The following is a 22,415-nucleotide window of genomic DNA, read 5'->3' on the forward strand; positions in this document are numbered from 1 at the left end:
CCTTGAGGCTTTTTATTTAGCATTCAAATGTTATGTTTCTACTAATTTTTTGTGTGCATTCTTCATAACTGGAATCATGTGCCTTCGACTCTCCCGGAACACGATGGAGCAGCTCATGTGCCTTTTACTCTTAAGCTGCACTGTAACTTCAGAAGTTTGCATCAAAGGACTCAATTTTCGTGTATATATAGCTCCTTAACTGTCATAAGCTGCCTGTGGGACTTATCCAAGCATGAAAGATCAGCTTATGTGCCTCTAGTCTTTACTTTATTAGTTCTAACATCTAACTAAATATATCTGCAGGCATGAATACGCTTTTGCCTTTGGGCCCTATTATTTGGACCATGCATCTTGAAATCTTGCCTGTCGATTAGAAATGAGGATGTTCAAGCTGCGGGAGTTGCTGCAGAAAATTCTATATGAATATGATTTTAGAAACAAATAATAATAATATGATTTAATGTAAAATAAATACGAATATTGTAGGACAAAACGATTTTATCATTCATAATACCTATGCAACAAAAGAAAAGGTGTAATTTTGATGTGCACGAACATTAACAATTTCAAAAAAACCGAAAAGTGAAGTTTCATCAACCTAAATATTTGCAGATTTTAGAAACATTGACATACATATCATGAAAATATGTGTTTGGTGAAATATGCATCAAAGTATTAAATTCAAATGTAACACCAAAATAGATTCCTAGTGTACAACAACATATGATGTGGGCCTTTGATGTGGAGCCTTTGATGTGGACACCTTTCATGTCAAGCTTGCAAACATTAATTGCAGTTAGTGGGGATCAACTTCATAGGGTGTTTGGTGAAATATTTATATGCAACGTGAAGATAAAAAATTTTAGGCATCAAAATATTAAATTCAAATGGTCCACCAAAATGGATTCCTAGTGTATGACAACACATGATATGGATGGTGATGTAAAGCTTTCGAATGCTCATAATGTGCATGATGTGGATAATGACGTGGACACTTTTCGTGTCAACTTTGCAAACATTAATAACAGTTAGTAGGGATCAACTTTATAAGTTATATAGATTTCTTTCCAGCTCTAGGAATTCTATTACATTCAGATTGGAATTGCTCAATGCATATAAATTTGTAGGAATACGAACACAATAATTTGGAGCAGTTTGAACATCATGATCTCGACCTGGCAGCAGAAATTATCTCTCATCTTTTCACCAATCTTAAAGTTTTTCACAAAAGGAAGAAGATGACAAAATTGCATCAGGATCCAGGGAGATTCAGGGAGCAAGCCGGACTCTCCCAGGTATTTAAGGTCCTGGAATTGCATCTTGTACTCGTATAATCTTTTATGTTGCGCCAAATTCTCAACGCGAAGGAGCTGGAAAAAATTGAAAATGGAATTGAATAAATTGATTACGACCCGCATGTCCATGATGTGTTGGTAGCCGATGATCCCTTTGGAGGCCTTTGACTCGTAGGTTGACGCGAATCTCAAAGCACGCGCTGTGGCTCGGCTGCGACGAACGGACGGACCAGATCTCTTCCGGCGTCAGGTTACAGCAGTCTTCCTTTTCCGGTCGGTCGCCTTCCCCACAGACCTCAATTCTCAAATCTCAATCTCAAATGGTGCTCCGCGTCGAGATCTGAGAGAGAGAGAGAGACTTCCTCCCGCCTCCACCCCCAACCCCAACCCAGCCCGGCGCGATGATGGCCGCGCCGCCAGCCTCCCCGTCGTCGCGATCGCGCCACGGCAATGCCGGTGGCGGCGGCAGCACGACGTCGACGATGCTGCCGGGCCCGGCGAGCCGCAGCAACGGCGGCTGCATCGACCTCAGCACGTCGGGGCTCCTGGCGCACGGGGCCGGGAGCAGCGTCGTCGTCTCGGACCCGCGGTCCATGCAGCTCCTCTGCGTCCTCCCCATGCCCTCCCCCACCACCCCTACCTCCCTCGCCTCCTTCGTCACCGCCGTCCGCTGGGCGCCCCCCGCCAGCGAGCCGTCCCTCGCCGCCGCGGGCGAGGACGACGACGACAGCCGCCCGCTCCGCCTCGCCGCCGGCGACCGCCACGGCCGCGTCGCCGTCTGGGACGCCCGCGCGCGCGCCGTGCTGCACCTGCTCAACCTCGACGAGTCCCGCGGCGTCGCGCCGGGCACCGCGGGGGGTGTCCAGGACCTCTGCTGGATCCACCACGCCTCCGGTTGGCTCCTCGCCTCCATCCACGGGCCCTCGCTGCTCTGCATCTGGGAGACCAGCAACAACCCGCGCGTGCTCTGGATGTTCGACGCCTCCCCCGAGTACCTCTCCTGCCTCCGCCGCGACCCCTTCGACGACCGCCACCTCTGCGCGCTCGGCCTCCGGGGCTTCCTCCTCTCCGCCGTCCCGCGGCACGACTCCGACATCTCGCTCAAGGAGCACCGGATAGTCTGCGGCGCCGGGGACGTGGCGGAGCTGCAGAGGCTGGAGAAGGATATAGCAGCGCCCGCGCCAGCCCCCGCGCTCGCGGCTTTCCCGCTGTTTGCGGCCAGGCTCTGCTTCTCCCCGCTGTGGAGACACATCATATATGCCATGTACCCGCGGGAGCTCGTCGTCTTTGATCTTAACTACAGCACTGCGCTCTCTGTTGCTTCATTGCCCAGGGGGTTCGGGAAGTTCTCGGATGTTATGGCCGATCCAGACCTCGACCTGCTCTATTGCACGCACGCTGATGGCAAGCTGAGCATCTGGAAGCGCAAGGAGTGAGTTTTCACATCTTGCAGATATTTTACGATAATAATCAAGGAAGAACACCTAACTGAGAGCTTAACTATATGCTCAGACTCTGAAAACTAAATTCACAAGATGAATGTGATAATGGACATCTTTTACGTGGCTGAGTACAGCTGTAGAACAGTGCAACGAGTAGCCTAATTATCTAGAAAAGAGAGAAATAGTTAAAAATGTAGCAACAAGGTAGCATGTAAATTTAATTACAAGTTATAACATCTGGAATGTGCTGACAAAAATGGACTGTCGTATACTCGTATAAGTTATAACTATTGGTGTATCCTGTATATCGCCATTTAAAAGGAATGAACAGTCAGTGTGTAAGCATGCACGGATACCCAATGATATTTGTACTGATTGAAAAAGATTTTTCACGCCACACATTTTGGAAACGTCATTATGCCATTACTTCTATGTATGCCTCCTTGAAATGTGTAACCTCTTCTTAGTTTGCTGGCATACATACTTACAATATTGCACACCATTATATGTATAGTTTCAGGACATTTATACATAATGGCAAATAAGCAGTGCTGTGTTGTAACATATTAAGTTTTATCATTGTTCTCTTTTTCATTGTAGGGGTGAACAAGTGCATTTGTTGCATGCAGTGGAAGAGCTCATGCCTTCAATTGGTACCGTTGTTCCTCCCCCGGCCGTTCTTGCTACTACGATCTGGCAGTCAGAGTCTATTTTCCATAACATCGAGAAACAATCTCAGGATTTGGCACAAATGCAATCTTCACAGTCTATCATCTTTGATACAAGCTTGAACCAGAACATGTATCAAGGGAAGACGACATATCTAACGTCGATATCCGAAGATGGCAAGATCTGGTCTTGGCATTTGACTTTTGACAAGTCAGCATGCTCCAAGAAAATTAATCTAGGTGCGAATCAGTATAGTCAATAAAGTCAAAATCCTATTCCTACCCCAACTGTTAAATCGACTGATGGTTCCATTTCTGTCACTAATGTCGGGAAGGAACCAGGTACATCGAACCATAGTGATGCTGGAATTTCCAATCCACGCTCCAATGGACTTGATTTTACAATAAAGGTTGTGCTATAAATCTCTGTCTTATTGACCATCGTTAGGGGTATAGTTCAATCAAATGTGAATTCCTTGTGCTGATTTACATAACTATTCTAATTCTGGGTATGATGTACCTGTTCAGTCATCTAAAGTTTGGTCCATATCCCTGGACCCTGGCTCACTATTTATTCCCTTTCTCGGTTTGCTCATGTTTATTATGCTTGCAGATTAACTTGATGGGCCAGCTTCATCTTTTGTCCTCTACTGTGACTACTCTAGCTGTGCCATCCCCTTCTTTACTTGCCACTGTAGCCCGTATGTCCCTTATGGTCAATAATACTGCTTGTTTTTTTTTCTGAAAGTATCTTTAGGTTTTTAAGTTTCACACATCTATAATATTGAACAATAACTACAACTCTTAATATTTTTATGTAGGTGGTGGAAACAATCCTGCTCCAGCAGTACCACTTGTTGCTCTAGGAACTCAGAATGGGACTATTGAAGTTGTCGACGTATTGGCTAATGCAGTTTCTGTCAGCTTTGCTGTTCATAGCAGCACAGTCAGAGGATTAAGATGGCTTGGAAACTCACGGCTTGTTTCTTTCTCATATAATCAGGTGCTCCATGCTCTAACGATATGTTTACCCAGTATACTGTGAATTTTCCATTGGTAATTAAGTCCCTATCTACCTTACCAGCTAGGCAATCAACTCACCAACAGTGTAGCTAATTTTAACATTGCTTGCCTAATACAGGTTAGTGATAAAACGGGGGGATACAATAATAAGCTTGTTATCACATGCCTAAGAAGTGGGCTAAATCGCTCGTTCCGTGTACTCCAAAAGCCTGAGCGTGCACCAATAAGAGCATTGAGGGCTTCTTCATCTGGAAGGTTTGTTCCATGTTGTGACCAATGATAACCTACCTCTTTCATGTTTCCATATCTTCTTCCATTTACAGTTCACTAATTCTACATAATCTTGATACACTTATTGCCAATATATTTGGCATGATTTATCAACCTCAATATTTGATTTCTCAAGCATAATATTCTTTTCCAGGTATCTTCTAATTCTGTTTCGTGATGCTCCTGTTGAAGTGTGGGCTATGACAAAGAACCCCATGATGGTATGTATTTCTCTGCCTGTATTTATGCAAATTGCAAAGCAATTATTTGTTCTTATCGAGTACTTAAAGTCAGCTTAGCCTCACCACTAATCCTAGTGTGAATCTTTGTTATTTTGACTTCCATGTTTCAAATCTTACACAAATGGAATTAGATGCTTCTTTATCTTGGTTCTGAATTATGCAAAAAGATACTATAAGCATGTGGGGCGTTGGATAATTTCGATAAACAGAAATTCACACCACGAATCAAGGTTGCAGCCATATGGATTTTTCTTCATTGTATCAATCATCTTTGGTTGCTCTGAAGGGACTTGCTCTGGAATTGAGCATCGTATTGTTTACTTTGCATAGTCATTTGGATAAAATTCAAATACCAAAGCAGTTATTTTGACAAAATTGTGGGAGGATCGTTGTAAAATATTTTGTAACAAAGTACTAGGAAAGTCATCTTTAAAATGTTAGCCATAATGCTAAACATATCAAGTCTCTTCTGAATGCTAAGTACTATGTCGAACAACAATGGTCAATGGCCCTTCTGATGCTAAGGAAATACTATGTCAAGCCAGGATGGCTCTGTCAGAAGTAATACATTTGTGCAAAATTTGCTCTTTGAGATCTTAAATGTTATGTTGGATAAATATTATGTTCAGTTGCTCTTTGTAAATTGCCCCGCTTTTACTCTATCATGTCGTAGAAGTTCTGGAAGCATGATATTTGCAATTTTTCTGAACTGTTTGTAGCTTAGATCCTTGGCTCTTCCTTTTACGGTGTTAGAATGGACACTGCCAGCTGCACCTCGACCAAGTCAGAATGCAGCATCTAAGCAATCGTCTAGCTCCAAGGAACGATCAGGAGGTGCACCTTTTAACTCACTAGCAAAGTCATATTTTCGGAAACCTCATTTGTAACTTTCTATTGCAGCTTTATACTCTACTCTGGCTACATTTCGCCATAATTGTAAGGTGATACTATGATAGGATTTATTCTTGCTTGCAGAGGCTACAGCTGCAGAAAGTTCTGATGAAACGGCTGAAAGTTTTGCTTTTGCATTAGTCAATGGTGCTCTTGGTGTGTTTGAAGTGCATGGACGGCGAATACGAGATTTCAGGTACTGCGCTTTTTTGTGATTGTATTGATTATAAATATTAAACCAATTGATGTGTTTGTATTTCTCCAAATGATAAGTATGCCTTGAGTTACCTCAGAATAAGGTGGTGGAGATACTTGATGCTTGTAGAATTAAGACATCAAGTAGAAAAACTGTGTTTGGCCAGGATATTAGGCTAATTTGGTAATAATTGCAGGCAATAATTTTTGTATCAGGTTTTTTTTCTCAGAGTTGAGATCTTATGAATACAAGTCTAGAACCAGACCAAACTAATTCTTGGGCTTTCCCCCCATTGCTGGCCCATATATTGTTAACGTAGCTTATTTATGAGCTGCAGTTTATCTTATTCTTTACCACTATTCTCACTATTTTGCATGACCATTATATGTGCAGTCCATATTGAGTATGTGGTTTTATTTCATTTTTCAGGCCAAAATGGCCGTCATCATCATTTGCGTCTTCAGATGGTCTGGTTACTGCTATGGCTTATCGCCTTCCCCATGTTGTATGTACACTGTGGTTATATTAAATTTATAAGTTCCATTCCCTAGTCATTTTTTTAATCTGGAAGGAAGATTATCCTGGCACATTATGACTTAAAACTACTATGTTTAACAAAAAAATAGGTGATGGGGGATAGATCAGGCAACATTCGATGGTGGGATGTTACAACGGGCCTTTCTTCTTCTTTTAGCACTCACAGGGAAGGCATTAGGAGGATAAAGTTTTCTCCTGTTGTGCACGGAGATCGAAGTAGAGGACGCATTGCTGTGCTCTTCTATGATAATACATTCTCTATATTTGACCTGGTAAGTACAAAGAAGCATTCGCTAAGAGCATAGCATGTAATTGTGTAGCTTAAGACTCGTTTACCTGCAGCATATGGTACTTGTTATTGCAGTGCAATGTGCAAATGTATGATTTATAAATAGTTCTTTTTTGTGAAATACGTTTTCTGTGTGCTGAGTTTTGATGTTAAGTTGTTAAAAATATTTATAGCAAGTTCTTATTTTCACTGGAGTAGAGAAGATGTTTTTTTGTTGTGTAGACTATTATAGTGTACTTAATAAGTTGCTTGTGCTCTTTAGTCTTCTTCATTGTAAATCTTATATGTTTTGTTGTTCATTCTGATATACATATGATCCTTATAATTCTTATCATGTCCGCAAACTGTCTCATACTGTGTCGTTATGGAACAAGTTCAAAATAGTACCGTACCACTGAGTTCATGAACTATGTTTTAGGATAGTGCAGACCCCTTGGCAAATGCCCTTCTCCATCCACAATCTCCTGGCACACTCGTATTGGAGCTTGATTGGTTATCAACCCGAACAAGGAAGGATGACCCACTTGTATTATGCATTGCTGGAGCTGATAGTAGCTTCCGACTGGTTGAGGTTAACATGTATGTCATTCTGATTATGCACATAATTGTTTTACTCCAGTGTTTTGTACAGTTGGTCTATTTATTTATGAGGTTTATATTTGTCGCTATTAAAAATTCTGTGGATCTCTAGAAATGAATATCATTGGTAAATAGAGGTAGCCAATTTTATGCCCGTCGATAGTATTATTGATCCACTTCATGGGCTGTCAAGACCACTTGTTAATAACACTTTCTGTAGCATGCTTATGGATTCACTACGAACTTATGACATGCTATTCTTATCCGATGTAACTTTTCTATTGTCTACTATTATGATTATCTCAATATATAATTCTCTCACTGATCCCTAAACTGAACCCAAGAACAAAAAAGTTTAGCACTAAACTGAACCCAACTTAATAAACAAATTAAAACCAGCCATTGATCAGGAAAGGGCAAGAACAATATCTAAATGGCAATTTGTTAGCAATGTGATTTGAATTTGCACTAGCCCTTAAGCACTACTATAGTACTATGGTGCTATATGTGATTTCAGTTTAGCCTCCTCCTACCCACTCGACCTCCCCATTATTCAAGACACTGCCTTTTGTTTCTATTCCTTCTAATGAATTTATCCATGGGCCTATTCTTTTTCCTTGCTTTTTGTTTCTTAATCAATATATGATGTAAGTGTCTGATGAAAGAAACAGATAGCTGGGCATGGGAATGTTCTTCTCTAGATTAGTTTTCTTTAACTAAAAAATACTGTGTGACAACCTCTGTGATGCTCTGAAGTCTGAACCTTACTTAGTTTGCCGTTTTCCTTTTAGATACAATAGTTGTAAACTATTTTGTAACGCTCCTGTTCTTCATCCACCAGTGATACCAAGAATTCTGGTCCTAAGGTGCTGACTGCAAAAGAGAGGTTTAGGCCAATGCCATTATGCCTACCAATACTATTTCCAACTGCGCATGCTTTGGTAAGGTGGATGCAATATTATAATATTTGAGGTCATCTTTCGACATAATAATGTACAAACTCAATTGCATGTCTATTATACTACTCCCTCCGACCGGTATTACTTTTCTCAAATTTTCCCAAATACGGATGTATCTATGTGTAAAAAGCGTCTAGATACATGTAATATTTCGACAAGTAATTCCGGCCGGAGGGAGTATATATACTTCTCAAAGTTAGCTTTCCAAGAATTTACATTTGTCTTCATGTGCATGCTGCTTGCAGATTTTCTTGCATTCTTTCATTTAGAAAAAACCAAGCCTTAGCTGACTAGTGATCATAATCGGTCTTTTTGAATGGCCATTTCTTTACGTATGTCATTTTCCAACTTCTGAAAAATTGAATTGGTATGCACCACAAACACTTACTTTTTTTTGCCTCAGGCTTTGCGTATGATTCTACAACTTGGTGTGAAGCCCTCTTGGTTGGAATGCAATAATAGTGATAAATTAGCCAGTAACAGCTTTAATGCAGCACAGGCAACCTTTGGAGATCTCCGTAGTTACATGATTGAAACAGCACTTCCTCCTATTGGTGATTCTGTAGTTGCTGAGTTGCTGCTTAAAGTGTTGGAGCCATACAGAAAGGAGGGTATGTCAACAATATCTTGTTCTTTTAGCAGATGATTTAGCATAATGACGGAGAGATTTCCTTTTCCTTTTGTTGAGAAGGTTGCATCCTTGATGATGGAAGAGCCAGATTATATTCGGCTATAGTAAATAAGGGAGCATATGCAAGGTTTGCATTTGCTGCTGCAATTTTTGGTGATTTCCAAGAAGCACTTTTCTGGTTACAGCTTCCACAAGCCCTTCACCATTTCCTGGATAAATCAACAAGTAGATCAAGTGAGAAGGCCTTAGACTCAAGTGTGCATCCTGATTCTGAACAAACCTCCACATTAAATAGGATAGCTTCAAGCGAAAGGTCTGCAGCCAGAAATGTGACCAAATATAATGCGGTAATATTTGAATTTGATGTGCTGTAATTTCGAGCATCCAAAGATATGCATCCTTCTGCATTTACTGAACTATCTGTTGTGCAGAATTATGGGCAGTTAAGTACAATGGCATTTAAACAAGAACACTTGTGGTTCAATGCAAATGAAAGGATACCTTGGCATGACAAGCTTGATGGTGAAGATGCTTTGCAAAAGCATGTTCATGAGTAAGAACCAAATATGGTAAACTTGTAGTTTTATGACACTAAACACACATTTGTCTAATTCCTTGTGCCATGTATTTTTCACAATCTGTCAACTCAGGCTTGTCTCTATTGGAAATTTGGAAGCTGCGGTGTCCTTGCTACTTTCAACACCTCCTGAAGGATCAAATTTTTACCCTAATGCACTAAGAGCAGTTGTACTGTCATCTGCAGTGTCAAGATCTTTACATGAACTTGCAGTGAAGGTAAACAGCCATATAAGATAACCATGTTATTTTCTTCATTATGGTACACAGCTTGTTTAGGACATTATACACAATGCAGCAGTGTACCAACTCTAGCTTAAAGGGTAGAGTGGAAGGACTATGATAAAACAATAATTTTTGTAATTATGTCAAAAGGAGTGTTGGTTTTGTATGCTGGTGGATTCACCTTTTCAATTTTGAGCATCAGTATATTTGGAGTTATCATGATCATGAAAAGTTAATATATGAAAATTTGCAATCAAAAGTATTTTTGTACTGTTCCCGTTATAAAATTCTAATAGAATATAGGCATACAAAATAACAGTCGAAGATCGTGTATCAAAGATCACATGAAACAAAAAAATATACTCCCTCCGTTCCCTATTAAGTGGCGAAATATTACATGTATCTAGACATATTTTAGTATATAGATATGTCCATATTTAGACAAATTTGAGTCACTTAATATGGGACGGAGGGAGTATATCTTTTTGGACTGGAGGGGTGGACATACTTGCAGATATGTAGCAAAAGCATCGTTTAAAATTAATATTATTCTGAAGATACGAAACAAAAAGGGTGTTAAAACTCAAATTGAATTGTGGAGTACATGTGTGGTCTATTCACTATAGAATGCAAAGTTGCAATGTCTTATAGGATTATTCATCCTGAAGTTACTAATCATTGGTTGTTTGTGTGCCATTGTGTACTTCGGTCACTGCTGTCAAAACCTTGGTCTAATAAGTCTTTGTGTTTTTTATGTCTAGTTAGGGTTTATCATTTGTGGTGCAATCACTAAGCTTTCATACTTAGTGTCAGTTTGTCTTTAGTTTTAATCTAAGAATTTCTTGGTAAAATCCCTATGGGCTATGGTTTTCTGTTCACAGAGGGGTGCCTTTCACTAAGTTACACTTTTGTAGGTTGTTGCAGCCAATATGGTTAGAACAGACAAATCACTATCTGGCACACATTTACTATGTGCTGTGGGGAAATATCAGGAAGCATGCTCTCAGGTTACTGTTAACATCTCAGCTGCTGTTTTCTGAATTATATCTTTTTATTCTTTTTATATGTGACTTAATTTAACAGAAATTTGTTCTATCATGATGTTCCCAAATTAACCTCTTGTTTTTTTTGTTAATAGTGCCTTCAGTATATTCCAAGTTGTGATGAACCGTTAATTTGAAGGATCTTTTTGTTACTGTGTTGTTTGAATTTACTAAGTTTGATTTATGCATAACGAAATTCACCTGAATATGGTCCAGCTTCAAGATGCTGGTTGCTGGATTGATGCTGCAACTTTGGCTGCTACTCATTTGCATGGATCTGATTATGCAAGGTACTTAAATTAATTTGGTTAATTGAGTTGTCATTTTCCCAGTGTACTTCAATTTTTATATTTACCTTGGTTATCTCAACAAATACAATCAAATGGTAATGTGCCAGTATGACCTGGCCCATCGGCCAATTGTAAGGACTAGGAATGCTGAAGGTGGTAATACTTTAGTTTAGTCTAGTCGTCTGTTCATCTCAGTATTAAAATAGCAGATATATGGGCGGACGTGCCTTTTTAGGTGACTGAAATGAAGCTAATGTTAGTTCTTGCTCTTGCTTGAAGCTGTTAGTTAATAGCAGTGCAGTTTTACTGTTTCATTTTCTTAATGCGCTAAGGTAGCTCCCTTCTGTTCTGTGCCTGTCTCATACAGGGTATTGCAGAGGTGGGCAGATTATGTTCTTCGTGGTGAACATAATATGTGGAGGTAACTAATTCTGCGCACACACTACACATAAGTCGATTGCTTATATTTATCTGTCTGGTATCAATATGGTGTTTGCTTCTTTACCAGAGCTCTAGTACTATATGTTGCTGCTGGAGCACTACCGGAGGCTTTAGAAACACTCCGCAAGAACCAGCGACCAGACACCGCCGCGATGTTCTTGCTTGCCTGCCATGAGATCTATTCACAATTCACCTCAGAGTCCGAGCCCGCTGCTGACACGCCAGGATCGGCACCGGAACGGAGCCAGAAGCTCCTGTTCCCTTCCAAGAATGTGGATGACGAGGAGCTGATCGCAGTCAGCGAGGTCTTTGGGCAGTACCAGCAGAAACTGGTCCATCTTTGCATGGATATGGAACCAACTGTCAATTGAGCCTCTTGACATCATTCTATTCATGCCTGCGATGTTCCTTTCTGGATGATTGGCAATATCCGAGACCAAAAGAGACCAAAAAAGCCCCTGGTTTGGTCTATTGCTGTAACCGTAGACATCTCCTATATAGCGGGGAAAGCATCTTGTCAGGATGTGTGAGCTACTGGGAGTTCAGGATGCTGAACAGAGTGTGTTGTGTGGTACGGTACCGAGGCTGATTTTTGCGTTGCTGGTGTGGCATTGCTCTTGGAGAATCCTACAGGGCAAATGGATACATATATGTAATTGTTTGTATTTTAGGGGACAACGGCTGTTGCTGTCTTTTTTGCATGAGACGTGTAAATTTATGGGTTGAGTTGAGTGTGTTGATGTGCAGAGTTGACTTATATACCAGGTTTAGCAGAGATTACTGCACCTTTTTCGCACGGCAGGTTGGCTGTTCAATGCGTGTCGAGCACATAGTTCTTGCTGGCATACCCGTGCTCTTCGTTGCACAAGAGAGGAGATGGGCCATCACCATTCACCGAGAGGAGCTCCGAGCTCGGGAGAGGAATCCCTGACTTAAATGACTTAAAAGTTAGTGACTTCACACACACTGACATGTGGATCCGGTCCCACCTGTCAGTGACAGGGGAATAAGTCAGGGGATCCAAGTCCATGAGCTTGACGCTGGCGAAAAAAATACCTCTGGTTTACAGGTACTTTGTTAGAGCACTGGCTTGACATGTTCCGTCGTCTCATGGATCATTTTCCGGTGCAAACTCTTAAAAAAATTAAATATTTCAAAAAATCTTAAAATTACTATATGCTGGAGGTGTGATGTTTCAGAAATGTGTAAAATTTCAAGTCAAAACTCAAATGTATTTGAAAAAAATTAAAAAAGAAAATATACAAATGATAATGCCAAACAACGAAGAATTACTACTGTAAATGTGGTTTTCATCGGATGCACTGCCATAATAATAATAATGGCTTCTTATGTACGGTCTTTTGCATTCCAATTTACGAGATCTTTCCATTTTGCATGTACACACAATATTTCCCATTTTCTACCGACCCATAGCCCTTTTATGAATCCAATCCTTACAGTTAAATTAGAAAACCGTAAACCAGTTGTGGCCGTAGCCCATATCACATACAGAGTATGCCACTTATGAGTTTCCAAAATATATATAGACATAGGTCGCCATGTATCTTGTGCGCCTACAAAATTCCATCCAAAAAAATATTTGAGTACAAGTGACCTACGCAAAAAAAAAAGAAGTGAATACATCTTGTACATTCACATGTGGCATTTTTTTTTGCACAGACCACAATTGGTCACAACATCGGATAATGTTTTTAACCTAATCTACACTCACAACTTTCTTCACACTTTATACTATAAAAACTTAGAAAGTTTATTTATATGGAGTATATTTGATCATAGAAGTGGATGATGGGCCCCTCTAGCCAGCTGATCTGATCTGACCTTGCCTTTTCTTTTCTTTTCTTTTCTTAGAATGATCTGACCTGACTTGAGCCAAGTGGCCACTAGCAAGTCTAGCACTAGGGCCACCCTTGCCCTGCTTTCCATAAACAAAACCGGATAACGCACAGATAATCCCAACGGATTAACAAAGCCGCAAGAAAACAAAATCCAACACAGCCCAGGGGTCAAGCCAAAGCCCCCTTTCCTTTCGCTCGCTTCTGCCGTCGCCTTCATCCTCCCCTGATCCCCACCCTCTCTCCCCGTGATCCGATCATCATCCTCCGCCGCCGCCGCTCCGTCGCGTGCTCTGCTCTCCCTCCTCCGACCGACCGGACCGAGGTAGGGGAAACAAGAAGAAGGATGAGCCGCGCCTCGTTGGTGATCCCTTGCGCTGCGGCCGGCCGCAGGGATCAATCAACCAATCCTTTTCCTGTGTTTGTTTTTTTTCTCTTATTTATTTGGGTCGTGCGATTGAGTAACCGTTTCTTTGTTTTTTGCTTTTTGGGTTTGATTTGGGTTGCGGTCGCAGGGAAGGGAGGCTAGGGCAAGAGAGATGAGGGAAGCGGCGGCCGGCGGCATGCCCGGGGGAGAGGAGGACGACGTGCGCAAGGTGTCTCGCCAGGACATACAGCTCGTGAGCACCGCCGCCCCCCACACCCCCCATGAGAATATGATACTGCCCTTTATTTTCCATTTTGCTCATGTCGTGATTTTGTTCTCTCCTTGAATTGGAGCGCGATATGTGCGAGCTCTGTTTTTTATTTTTTTGCCTTTTCTTTTTCTTCTCTCTTTGGGAAAAGCTGTTAGGTTATGGGACACCCAGCGCACAAGCTGATTAGAATTTTATGCCGTTGTAGTTGTTTGGTTCCTCCATTTTTGTGTGTGTTGCTCATGAGAATTGAATGGAGGGGGAAGAGGTAGAAGGGTGAAGAAGGGGTACGTGGAGGTGAGAAGGGACAAATTTGTGGATGCCATGCCACTAGGGCTTGCAACTTGGAACAATGTATGAAAACGGGGGGAAACCTGTGGATGTGGTCCCCCATTGTACTTGACTAAACTGAAATGCAAGCTAGCAAGTTTCTTGACATCAATTGTGATATCTAATGGTAGTCACTACACTTGGTCAAGTTCCTTTTTCTGAAGTTCTGATCATCATGCTTTAAATGTGAGTCATGCAATTTCTTCAGAACATATAGAATAGGTGTGTTCGTATGAGATCACACTGTTAACTGAGTTCTGTTTCCGTGTAATGTTACTATATTTGAAGCAATTAACTTATCAAGCAACTTGTATTTTTCACTGACTACATGATCTTGTTATCCATGTTATCTATTTTCGCATTCAGATTGTACAGATGTGTTGGATATCATTTTTGTTGTACCTTGTGGTTTTTATCTGCATTTTTATGTTTCTTGTATGTGTCATTTATGGCATTGTGTGCACAATCATTGAGTTTACTGTATATGTGTATTTGTTTGATACAGAGTTATGATTGGAATTTCTATGCATCTAGATAAATTTGTTTGCTAGTTCTTTTTTGCATGCTTGAAAGAAGCTAGGTATTTCCTTGAAGCTATGAATTCTCATGCAAAAACTGCTTTACAGGTCCAAAACCTCATCGAGCGTTGTCTTCAGCTTTATATGAACCAGAAAGAAGTCATTGAAACTCTTTCTTTCCAGGCAAAAATAGAACCCAGCTTTACTGAGCTTGGTAATGCTCTTGTCCACACATAAATTCTTTTCTTGCTTATTTTACGTTGTTCTTGTCTCAGTTTGATCTGAGGTTTCATAACTGGACAATGCATTATGCATCTTAATTTGGAAGTACAATTGTTTGTTGCTATTTGAGTCCTAGCTTGATTGCTGTACTGGTGTCAGCTGGGTAGTATTCTCTCCTATTCTGACTACCTTGTCACTTGGTCTCTGTTCTTGTTGATTTTGTCACAGAATGCAGGCCTTCATGATTTCTATACCATTTCCCTATCTTTTAACAGCACATGAACAGATGTGAATTTTCTATGAAGTGGAAACAAAATGATCACACTGTGAGGCTCTCTTAGACCTAGAAGCAATGATGAGGCTTTCATGTGACACAGCAAATTCCACACCATCTGAATTTATTCGAGGCAGTGCTTTGGATTTAAAGGCCATTCTATTAACAATTTAACACGATGAATGAATCCCAGCAATTACATACGAGAGGAAAACATTAATGAACCCATCATAGTTCAAGAAAAATGGAATCTCCATTTGATGTTTTTATTAGTAAACATGTGTATGATTTGGTCTCTCTTTCTCATCGTTATTTTCTCCAGTCTGGCAGAAACTTGAAGAAGAGAACCGTGAGTTTTTTAAGGCATATTATGTTAGGTTGATGCTAAAGAATCAAATTATGGTGTTCAACAAGCTCCTTGAGGATCAGTATCGTCTTATGAGTAAGGAGCTTCCTTCTGGTGTGCCTTCTATGACCCTAACTGCTCCCAATGGCTCTAATCCAAGCACATGTAAGCTTCTGTTTTCGGCAGCTATTATATAGCTATGCTAACTGGCAATCGACCAAACTATCTCCTAAACTTTTCAATTGGCAGTTCATTAGATTAATATGTACATGTATGTTACCAATTCCGAGCCAGTGAGATTCCATTTGTATGAACATAGTTATCTAAGCTTCAATGATAATTTAGTGAAGGACTTTTTATGCCTTGCGAGTACTGTTTTTGATTTTTATCAATTCAGATTCTTAATTTTGAACTTATTTGCCAGCTCTAATACTGTCTGTTGTTGTATGTCTCAGTGAACCAAAATGCGTGTTTTTTACCAGAGACAACTCCTAGCACTGCAATGCCAAATGGCTTCCTACATAATGGAAATTCTAGTGGTATAATAAATGGCGCTCCAGCAACTGACCAATTTATCTATGATAGTAAAGTTGTCCATGGTCTTCCTAGTGGCATGGATGCTTCAGCTAGTCTACTAGCAGCACATAATTCAACTGTTGGGCAGTTTAATGGAGACAATGGAATAACTGTAAAGGCAGAGTCTAGCTTCTCAAACAATCCAGAATATGCATTCTGCAACGAAAGCAATTTCCTAGAGCCTTGCCAGTCGATTGGGGATGCCTCCGGTGGGTCCTTCAGCAGCTCTGAGCTGAATGGGCAACCACTTAGTGATCCAATTTTGGACATGGATGCATCATCATATGGTTTCTTGAGCCAGATACCTCGCAATTTCAGTTTTTCAGATTTAACGGAGGATTTCAGTCATAGTACAGGTACTTCTATTTCATAGTGCTGATCTTTTTTTTTTCAGTGTTTCCTTTCCTATGTGCTGCTGTCTTAATACTGTTTTTGTGTAACTTATGGTATTTTTTGTCTCTGCTGTCTGCAGAAATATTAGAGAATTACGGCAGGTCACCTTTCATCCCTTCTGAGACAAATAACTTCTCAGAGTCTACTGCTGGAGAACATACAGGTTAAACATCCTGCTTCCCTCTATAGTCCTCCTTTTGGTGCTCATCCACCCCCATTTCAACACAAATAAGTTGAGTGAGACAAGAGAATATCAACTTAGACTTACAGTAACCAAAGCCTTCATGCAATGTTCAATCCAGCTAATATTTATCTTGCTATTGTCAGAAATAGGAAATAGACGGCTAGATTCCATATCTGAGGGTGTTAGTTATGAAGATTTTGGAAGTGATTAATCAGCCTTTGATGCTACCGCCTGAGGTAATTTCATGAGCAGACATAGATTTTAACAATTATTAGGTAAATTCACAATTATATAAATTTCTTATTTATTTTTCAATGTAGTTTCCTGGTCTTTGCTTGGATTTAATTTTGTGGGGCTGTGGCAGAAATGGTTAACTTAGAACTGAAATATTACCTCGCATCCCATGCCTGAGCTGAAATCTGTACCAAGGCGGCTGCCTAGTAACATTCAACAACAAAAAATCAGTAGAAGCAGGGTTGAAGTTATTGATTAGCAACAGTCAATGAGTAAATCACATGTGTTGACCTTTAGATTAAAATGTGAAAGCTACAGAATGATATGACCAGTATGAGTAAATGACTTGCTCTTAACTTGCTGAATAAAGAGAAGTTATCACATGCACTGACCTTCGGATTTACAATGACCTAAGGAAATCATCATCTTTGAAGGACAGGGTAGTGGTATGTGGCAAGTGAACGGGTTGTCAGAACTTCTCACCTTTTTTTCATAGGGTAGCTGAATAACAAGTGTTTTAGGCTTTTAGCTATGCCATTAAGTTGACCAAGATATTTATTATGCTGACTTACTTCATCATTCATTCTGTATGTGCAGTTTGAGCAATGGCGCACCATTTGTACAGAGTCCTTGGGGCACGCAAATTTCTATAATCATGGGCAATGAACTCGCTAATTTGCGGAAACTGTTCCATGTGGGGCTTAGGCCCTGTGCTGTAATAGAATCAATTTGGGTGACAATTGAAGGATGCAAGAAATTCATGTTCCTGTATTCTTGCTGATGGTATTTTAGAAGTGATCAGTATACTTCAGATAGCATTAGGTCGGTCTGGTTGGAACTCTGTATGATGGTTAAGTCGTCCTCATCTGTCAGAATCTTGTACAAAGATTATTCTTAAACTATTCCTGCTGCACTTATTATGGTGCGTGTCCATGTCATGTCCTCTGTTTCCGTTCAAACTTTAGAGTAGTGTACTCTTTAAAGTTGGTGAGATTTTCCATGATTTACTACGGAGTATGATTCTTCAGCTACTTTATGATCATTGAAATGTTACATACACTAGCATTAGATAAGTGGACCTTTTTTTCGCTCTCAATCTACTACTTACAACATAAAATCTCCTTCCAATTTTATCATCCAATCATGATGATAGAGATATCCTGCTACTAGCTTTTAGTCCCAAGTAGGTGAAGAACAATTGGTGTACAACATGGAAGGGAATGCCCTTAATCTCAGATAATTAGCTTTGGCAAACTGAAATTGCATGTATACAAAACCTGAACCCCTGGGAGTACAACACATCCAGCAGCAAGGAGTAGGAAACAAAAGAACTCTTGACAAGACAAAACACATGATAAATCTAGCTCTTGGGGATGTTCTTGCCGACGATCTTGGCGGGCGTGATGCGGAGAAGGTTCCCCTGCTTCCCGGGAATGGCACCCTTGATCATCACAACTTTAAGATCGTTGTCGATCCGGACGATCTTGAGCTTCCTGATCTTGGTCTTGGTCCCTCCCATCCTCCCGGGCATCTTCTTCCCCTTGTACACCCGCCCTGGTGTTGTCCCCGCACCGATCGAACCCAGGGCTCTGTGGCTCTTGGAACCGTGAGTCATCAGACCGCGCTTGAAGTTGTGCCTCTTAATCCCACCTGTGCATCACCGACAAACAATGAGGCAAAAATTAAGAGCATAAAGGATGCTGATCCATGTTTTCAGCCATCAGAAAATGAACATTGGCAGGTCAGAAGCTGCCAATGCTCTTGATCTTCCAAAAATTAAATCAAGGGAAATGAACCAGGGGCATGTCACAAGCTGCCATTGTTCTGAACATTCAGTAAATTAAATCAAGGGAAATGAACCAGGGGCATTTCACAAGCTGCCATTGTTCTTAACCTTCAGAAAAATTAAATCAAGGCAAATGAACCATGTGCATTTCACCCAAGCTGCCGATGTTCTGAACAATCAAATAACGACTAGCATCGGCATGAATTGCATTGGCATTGCAAGAAGATGCCATCGCTATGCCAACGATTAGGAGGAAAACGATGCAGGGAGGGATTGCTGACCTTGGAACCCCTTGCCGATGGTTTTGGCGGAGACGTCGACGAGGTCGCCCTCCTTGAAGAGCTCGGCGAACTCGAGCGCCTGGCCGGGGCCGAACGCGTCGACGGCCTGGAGCCGGAACTCCTGCAGGTGGCGCAGCGGCGGCGCGCCGGCCTTGCCCAGGTGCCCCAGCTCCGGCCTGGTGAGCTTGTCCTCCCGCACGCCGTGGTACCCCACCTGCACGGCGTCGTAGCCGTCCGTGGCGGCGGTCTTCACCTGCGTCACCACGTTCCCGCCGTCCCGGAACCCGACCACCGTGACGGGCACCGGCTTCCCGTTGGCCGGGTCGAAGTAGGTCATCATCCCCACCTTGGTCGCCATCACCCCTACCCCCGCCTCGTACGACGCCCGCACCGCGACCCTCCTCGGCGCTGCTCCGACGGCGATGCGGCGGCGCGGGGCGAGGAAGCCCAGCGCGCCGCCGACGCTCGCGGCCGCCATGGCTGCCATTGCTGATGGGATTCGAGCGAGATTAGTGCAGCGGAGTGTGCTCGCTCTGCTGCTGTTGCAGGTGCGGATTGGGGCTTGCGGCTACCTCCCCGGCTCCCCCTTATCCTCCCGCCTTTGGTAGGCGCTTTGCACAGGAATACGCCTTTTCCACCAGAAGGCGTAAACATAGGGAACCATGACGAGCCCATGACCATTGGGGTTTTGGATTTCGAATTAAAATTTCAGACTTGCTCAAAACTCAATGAAGTTTGTTCAAAATTGTTTTCAACATGTCAATAAAATAAATAAATCCCGCATGAATTTAACCATGGTTAATTTGAATTTATCTAAATTCAAATTAAATTTCAGACCCGCGGATTCGAGCGAGCGAGCGCACGCCACGCGGCAGAAGAGAAGTAATCGGGCCCGACGCCGCCCAAGTTCCCAACCCACCAGGAATGCCGCCGCCGCGGGCGCTCCCGCTGCCGCACTTCACCCTGCCGCCGCTCGCTGGCGAGGATCTCGTCTTCGTCACCGCCCTCCGCTCCCATCTCTCCTCCTCTTCGCCGCCGCCAGCGCCCTCCTCGCTCTCCCCCTTCCTCCCCCAGCTCACCCCGCTCCGCCTCTCGCACCTCCTCCTCCACCCTCCCCGGGTTCCCCACCACCTCCTCGCCTCTCTCCTCCCTTCCCCGCCGCCGCCGCTCCCTTTCGCGCTCCTCCTCCACTCCCTGCCCCCGCGCCGCTCCTCCGAGCTCCTCTCCTCCCTGCTCCCGCGCCATGCCGCCGCCTTCCACGATCTCCTCCACCACCTCCTCCTCACCGCCCGCCTCGCCGCCGGTGGGGGCGGCGCGGCGGCTCCGGCCATCGACGTGCTCTTCTCCGCCTGCGCGCGCGCCAACAAGCTCTCCCAGGCCACGCTCGCATTCCGGGCCATGCGCGCCCACGGGCTTCTCCCGCGGGTCGAGTCCTGCAACACCTTCATCTCCGCCGCGCTCCGCCTGAAGCGGCCCGAGATCGCCGTGGCCTTCTTCCGGCAGATGCGCCGGTGCTGCATCTCGCCGGACACGTACACGGCCAACATGATGCTCGCCGCGTTCTGTGCCCTGGGGAGGGTCGCCGATGCCGCCAAGATGCTCGACGAAATGCCGGAATGGGGGGTTTATCGGACCGTGGTCAGCTTCAACACGCTGATAGCGGCGTACTGCAGGGGCCATGGCGGATTGGAGAATGCTCTGGAGCTGAAGAGGAGGATGGAGAAGGAGGGGTGTGCGCCCGACGCGGTGACGTATAACACGATCATCCATGGGCTGTGCAAGGAGAGGCAGATGCGGCAGGCGAATCAGTTGCTGATCGAGATGAGGGTGATGAGGGTTGCGCCAAACACAGTAACGTACAACATGCTGATTCATGGGCATGTCATGCTCGGCGATAATAAGACGGCGTCGAGGGTTCGCGAAGAGATGGTTAAGAACGGTTTGCAGCTTGACATCGTGACATACAACACGCTCATTCTTGGCCTTTGCCGTGAAGGGAAGGTAAAAGAGTCTGAGCATTTGCTTCAGGAGCTCGACAAGCGTGGGCTTGAACCGAATGCTTCAACTTTCGCAGCACTGATTACTGGCCACTGGAAGACGCAGAATTCAGAGCGAGCACTGCAGCTGTTGAATGTGATGAAGAAATCTGGCTTCCATCCGAATTACGACACATTTAAGATAGTTGTATCTACTTTCTGTAAGAATAAGGATTTTGAAGGAGCAGTGGATGTGATGAAGGACATCTTAGGGAGGTGCATGGCTCCTGACAAGGCCTTGTTGCATGAGTTCTTTGATGGCCTGTCTAAGGCTAAAAAACTCCACTTAGCAGAAGATCTGCGCTCAGCTGATAGAGCTGGACGGCTTATTCCTGCTGTCTACTATACTGGTGATTACAGGATCAAGGGCGAAGAGGAAACTGCATATTAACGTGCACAGACAACAATTGATCTCATCAGAATGTACGATTTGGTTTGTCAAGATAAATAAATTAGTTTGGAGAGCAATATAACTTAAATCCTTATTTTTATAAGAATGTGGAATTTGTTTTGACACAAGCTATGGCCTATGGGCTGTTTCTCTTTTGCATCAAGTGAAGACATCTTGATGCCACCTTTCCTCCTCCATGCTCGGGTCCTGCACACAAGGAGGTAGTCAGAAGGAACCCTGCAACTGGCTCGGCATGCCAAATTCCAGACGTGTCTTTGGAGCAAGGACAAGATATGTCTGGGAAATTGTGGCCTCAAAAGAATTTTACAGCTACCAGGTGCTAAACATACGAGTTTGGAAAATCATGCATTCTGCGGTACTCTGTTGTCTGTTAATCATTGTGTCAGTTTGTGGAGTAGCTAACTTTTTACCACACAGCTGATCAAATGAACTTGTTCGGCTATAATAAGATCATCTTCGTCTGAGTATGGGTTAGAAACTCGAGTAATGAGCACTTTGAGCAGCACAAAGTCATCCTGCCGGCAATGTACATATGTACATGCAGTCGGCTTAATCAAACCACGTTTGGCTGCTCCTAATCTCTTAATACGCATCTTATTATGCATGCTTCTATTGTTTCAAGAAAATATTGCACGTATTTTCAGGTTGGAGTTCTCAAGGAAACGATTTGCGAACAAGATGTTAACACCAGAAGTAATTCTGTTGCATAACATCCAAAGAGACACCAATGCAGAA

At 42.9% G+C, this 22,415-nt stretch overlaps 4 protein-coding genes across 5 annotated transcripts; 3 read left to right on the forward strand and 1 right to left on the reverse strand.

Moving 5' to 3' along the window:
- The first annotated feature begins 1,610 nt into the window (after positions 1 to 1,610).
- Positions 1,611 to 12,393, forward strand: LOC100831457 (WD repeat-containing protein 11). Its single transcript, XM_003574234.4, has 21 exons — positions 1,611 to 2,727; positions 3,338 to 3,645; positions 3,748 to 3,815; positions 4,019 to 4,106; positions 4,227 to 4,408; positions 4,547 to 4,683; positions 4,853 to 4,919; positions 5,660 to 5,774; positions 5,916 to 6,027; positions 6,457 to 6,532; positions 6,654 to 6,836; positions 7,272 to 7,432; positions 8,274 to 8,373; positions 8,795 to 9,002; positions 9,083 to 9,369; positions 9,454 to 9,575; positions 9,673 to 9,817; positions 10,738 to 10,830; positions 11,083 to 11,156; positions 11,524 to 11,577; positions 11,665 to 12,393. The coding sequence occupies exons 1-21, from the start codon at positions 1,697 to 1,699 to the stop codon at positions 11,966 to 11,968; spliced, it is 3,915 nt and encodes a 1,304-aa protein (XP_003574282.1). The 5' UTR covers positions 1,611 to 1,696; the 3' UTR covers positions 11,969 to 12,393.
- A 1,182-nt stretch (positions 12,394 to 13,575) lies between these two features.
- On the forward strand, positions 13,576 to 18,151 carry LOC100833809. Of its 2 annotated transcripts, XM_003574242.4 has the most exons (8): positions 13,577 to 13,778; positions 13,969 to 14,073; positions 15,045 to 15,150; positions 15,755 to 15,943; positions 16,234 to 16,710; positions 16,827 to 16,910; positions 17,075 to 17,167; positions 17,763 to 18,151. In XM_003574242.4, exons 2-7 carry the CDS (start codon positions 13,993 to 13,995, stop codon positions 17,140 to 17,142), a joined length of 1,005 nt encoding a protein of 334 aa, XP_003574290.2. In that variant the 5' UTR covers positions 13,577 to 13,778; positions 13,969 to 13,992; the 3' UTR covers positions 17,143 to 17,167; positions 17,763 to 18,151. The 2 variants fall into 2 exon arrangements, with proteins under 2 accessions (XP_024317674.1, XP_003574290.2); XM_024461906.1 differs by lacking the exon at positions 17,075 to 17,167 and having other exon boundaries at positions 13,576 to 13,778.
- Positions 18,152 to 18,284: 133 nt separating this feature from the next.
- LOC100835651 (50S ribosomal protein L3, chloroplastic) lies at positions 18,285 to 19,804 on the reverse strand. Its single transcript, XM_003574247.4, has 2 exons — positions 19,233 to 19,804; positions 18,285 to 18,815 (listed from the first exon to the last, which is right to left on the reverse strand). The coding sequence occupies exons 1-2, from the start codon at positions 19,717 to 19,719 to the stop codon at positions 18,526 to 18,528; spliced, it is 777 nt and encodes a 258-aa protein (XP_003574295.1). The 5' UTR covers positions 19,720 to 19,804; the 3' UTR covers positions 18,285 to 18,525.
- A 297-nt stretch (positions 19,805 to 20,101) lies between these two features.
- LOC100839520 (pentatricopeptide repeat-containing protein At4g26680, mitochondrial) lies at positions 20,102 to 21,787 on the forward strand. Its single transcript, XM_003570848.4, has one exon. It carries the CDS (start codon positions 20,157 to 20,159, stop codon positions 21,657 to 21,659), a length of 1,503 nt encoding a protein of 500 aa, XP_003570896.1. The 5' UTR covers positions 20,102 to 20,156; the 3' UTR covers positions 21,660 to 21,787.
- Positions 21,788 to 22,415: the final 628 nt, after the last annotated feature.

The sequence above is a fragment of the Brachypodium distachyon genome, chromosome 3, assembly GCF_000005505.3.
Source record: "Brachypodium distachyon strain Bd21 chromosome 3, Brachypodium_distachyon_v3.0, whole genome shotgun sequence".
NCBI lineage: Eukaryota > Viridiplantae > Streptophyta > Magnoliopsida > Poales > Poaceae > Brachypodium > Brachypodium distachyon.

Bases quoted from the DNA above. Each gene is read 5' to 3' on its own strand.
- LOC100831457 (XM_003574234.4), top strand. From the start codon at position 1,697: ATGATGGCCGCGCCGCCAGCCTCCCCGTCGTCGCGATCGCGCCACGGC. The intron at 10,831-11,082 runs GTTACTGTTAAC...AATATGGTCCAG, and splicing joins ATCAGGAAGCATGCTCTCAG to CTTCAAGATGCTGGTTGCTG. The intron at 11,578-11,664 runs GTAACTAATTCT...CTTCTTTACCAG, and splicing joins GGTGAACATAATATGTGGAG to AGCTCTAGTACTATATGTTG.
- LOC100833809 (XM_003574242.4), top strand. From the start codon at position 13,993: ATGAGGGAAGCGGCGGCCGGCGGCATGCCCGGGGGAGAGGAGGACGAC. The intron at 15,944-16,233 runs GTAAGCTTCTGT...TGTATGTCTCAG, and splicing joins TGGCTCTAATCCAAGCACAT to TGAACCAAAATGCGTGTTTT. The intron at 16,911-17,074 runs GTTAAACATCCT...TGCTATTGTCAG, and splicing joins TACTGCTGGAGAACATACAG to AAATAGGAAATAGACGGCTA.
- LOC100835651 (XM_003574247.4), bottom strand. From the start codon at position 19,719: ATGGCAGCCATGGCGGCCGCGAGCGTCGGCGGCGCGCTGGGCTTCCTC. The intron at 18,816-19,232 runs GTCAGCAATCCC...GGTGATGCACAG, and splicing joins CATCGGCAAGGGGTTCCAAG to GTGGGATTAAGAGGCACAAC.
- LOC100839520 (XM_003570848.4), top strand. From the start codon at position 20,157: ATGCCGCCGCCGCGGGCGCTCCCGCTGCCGCACTTCACCCTGCCGCCG.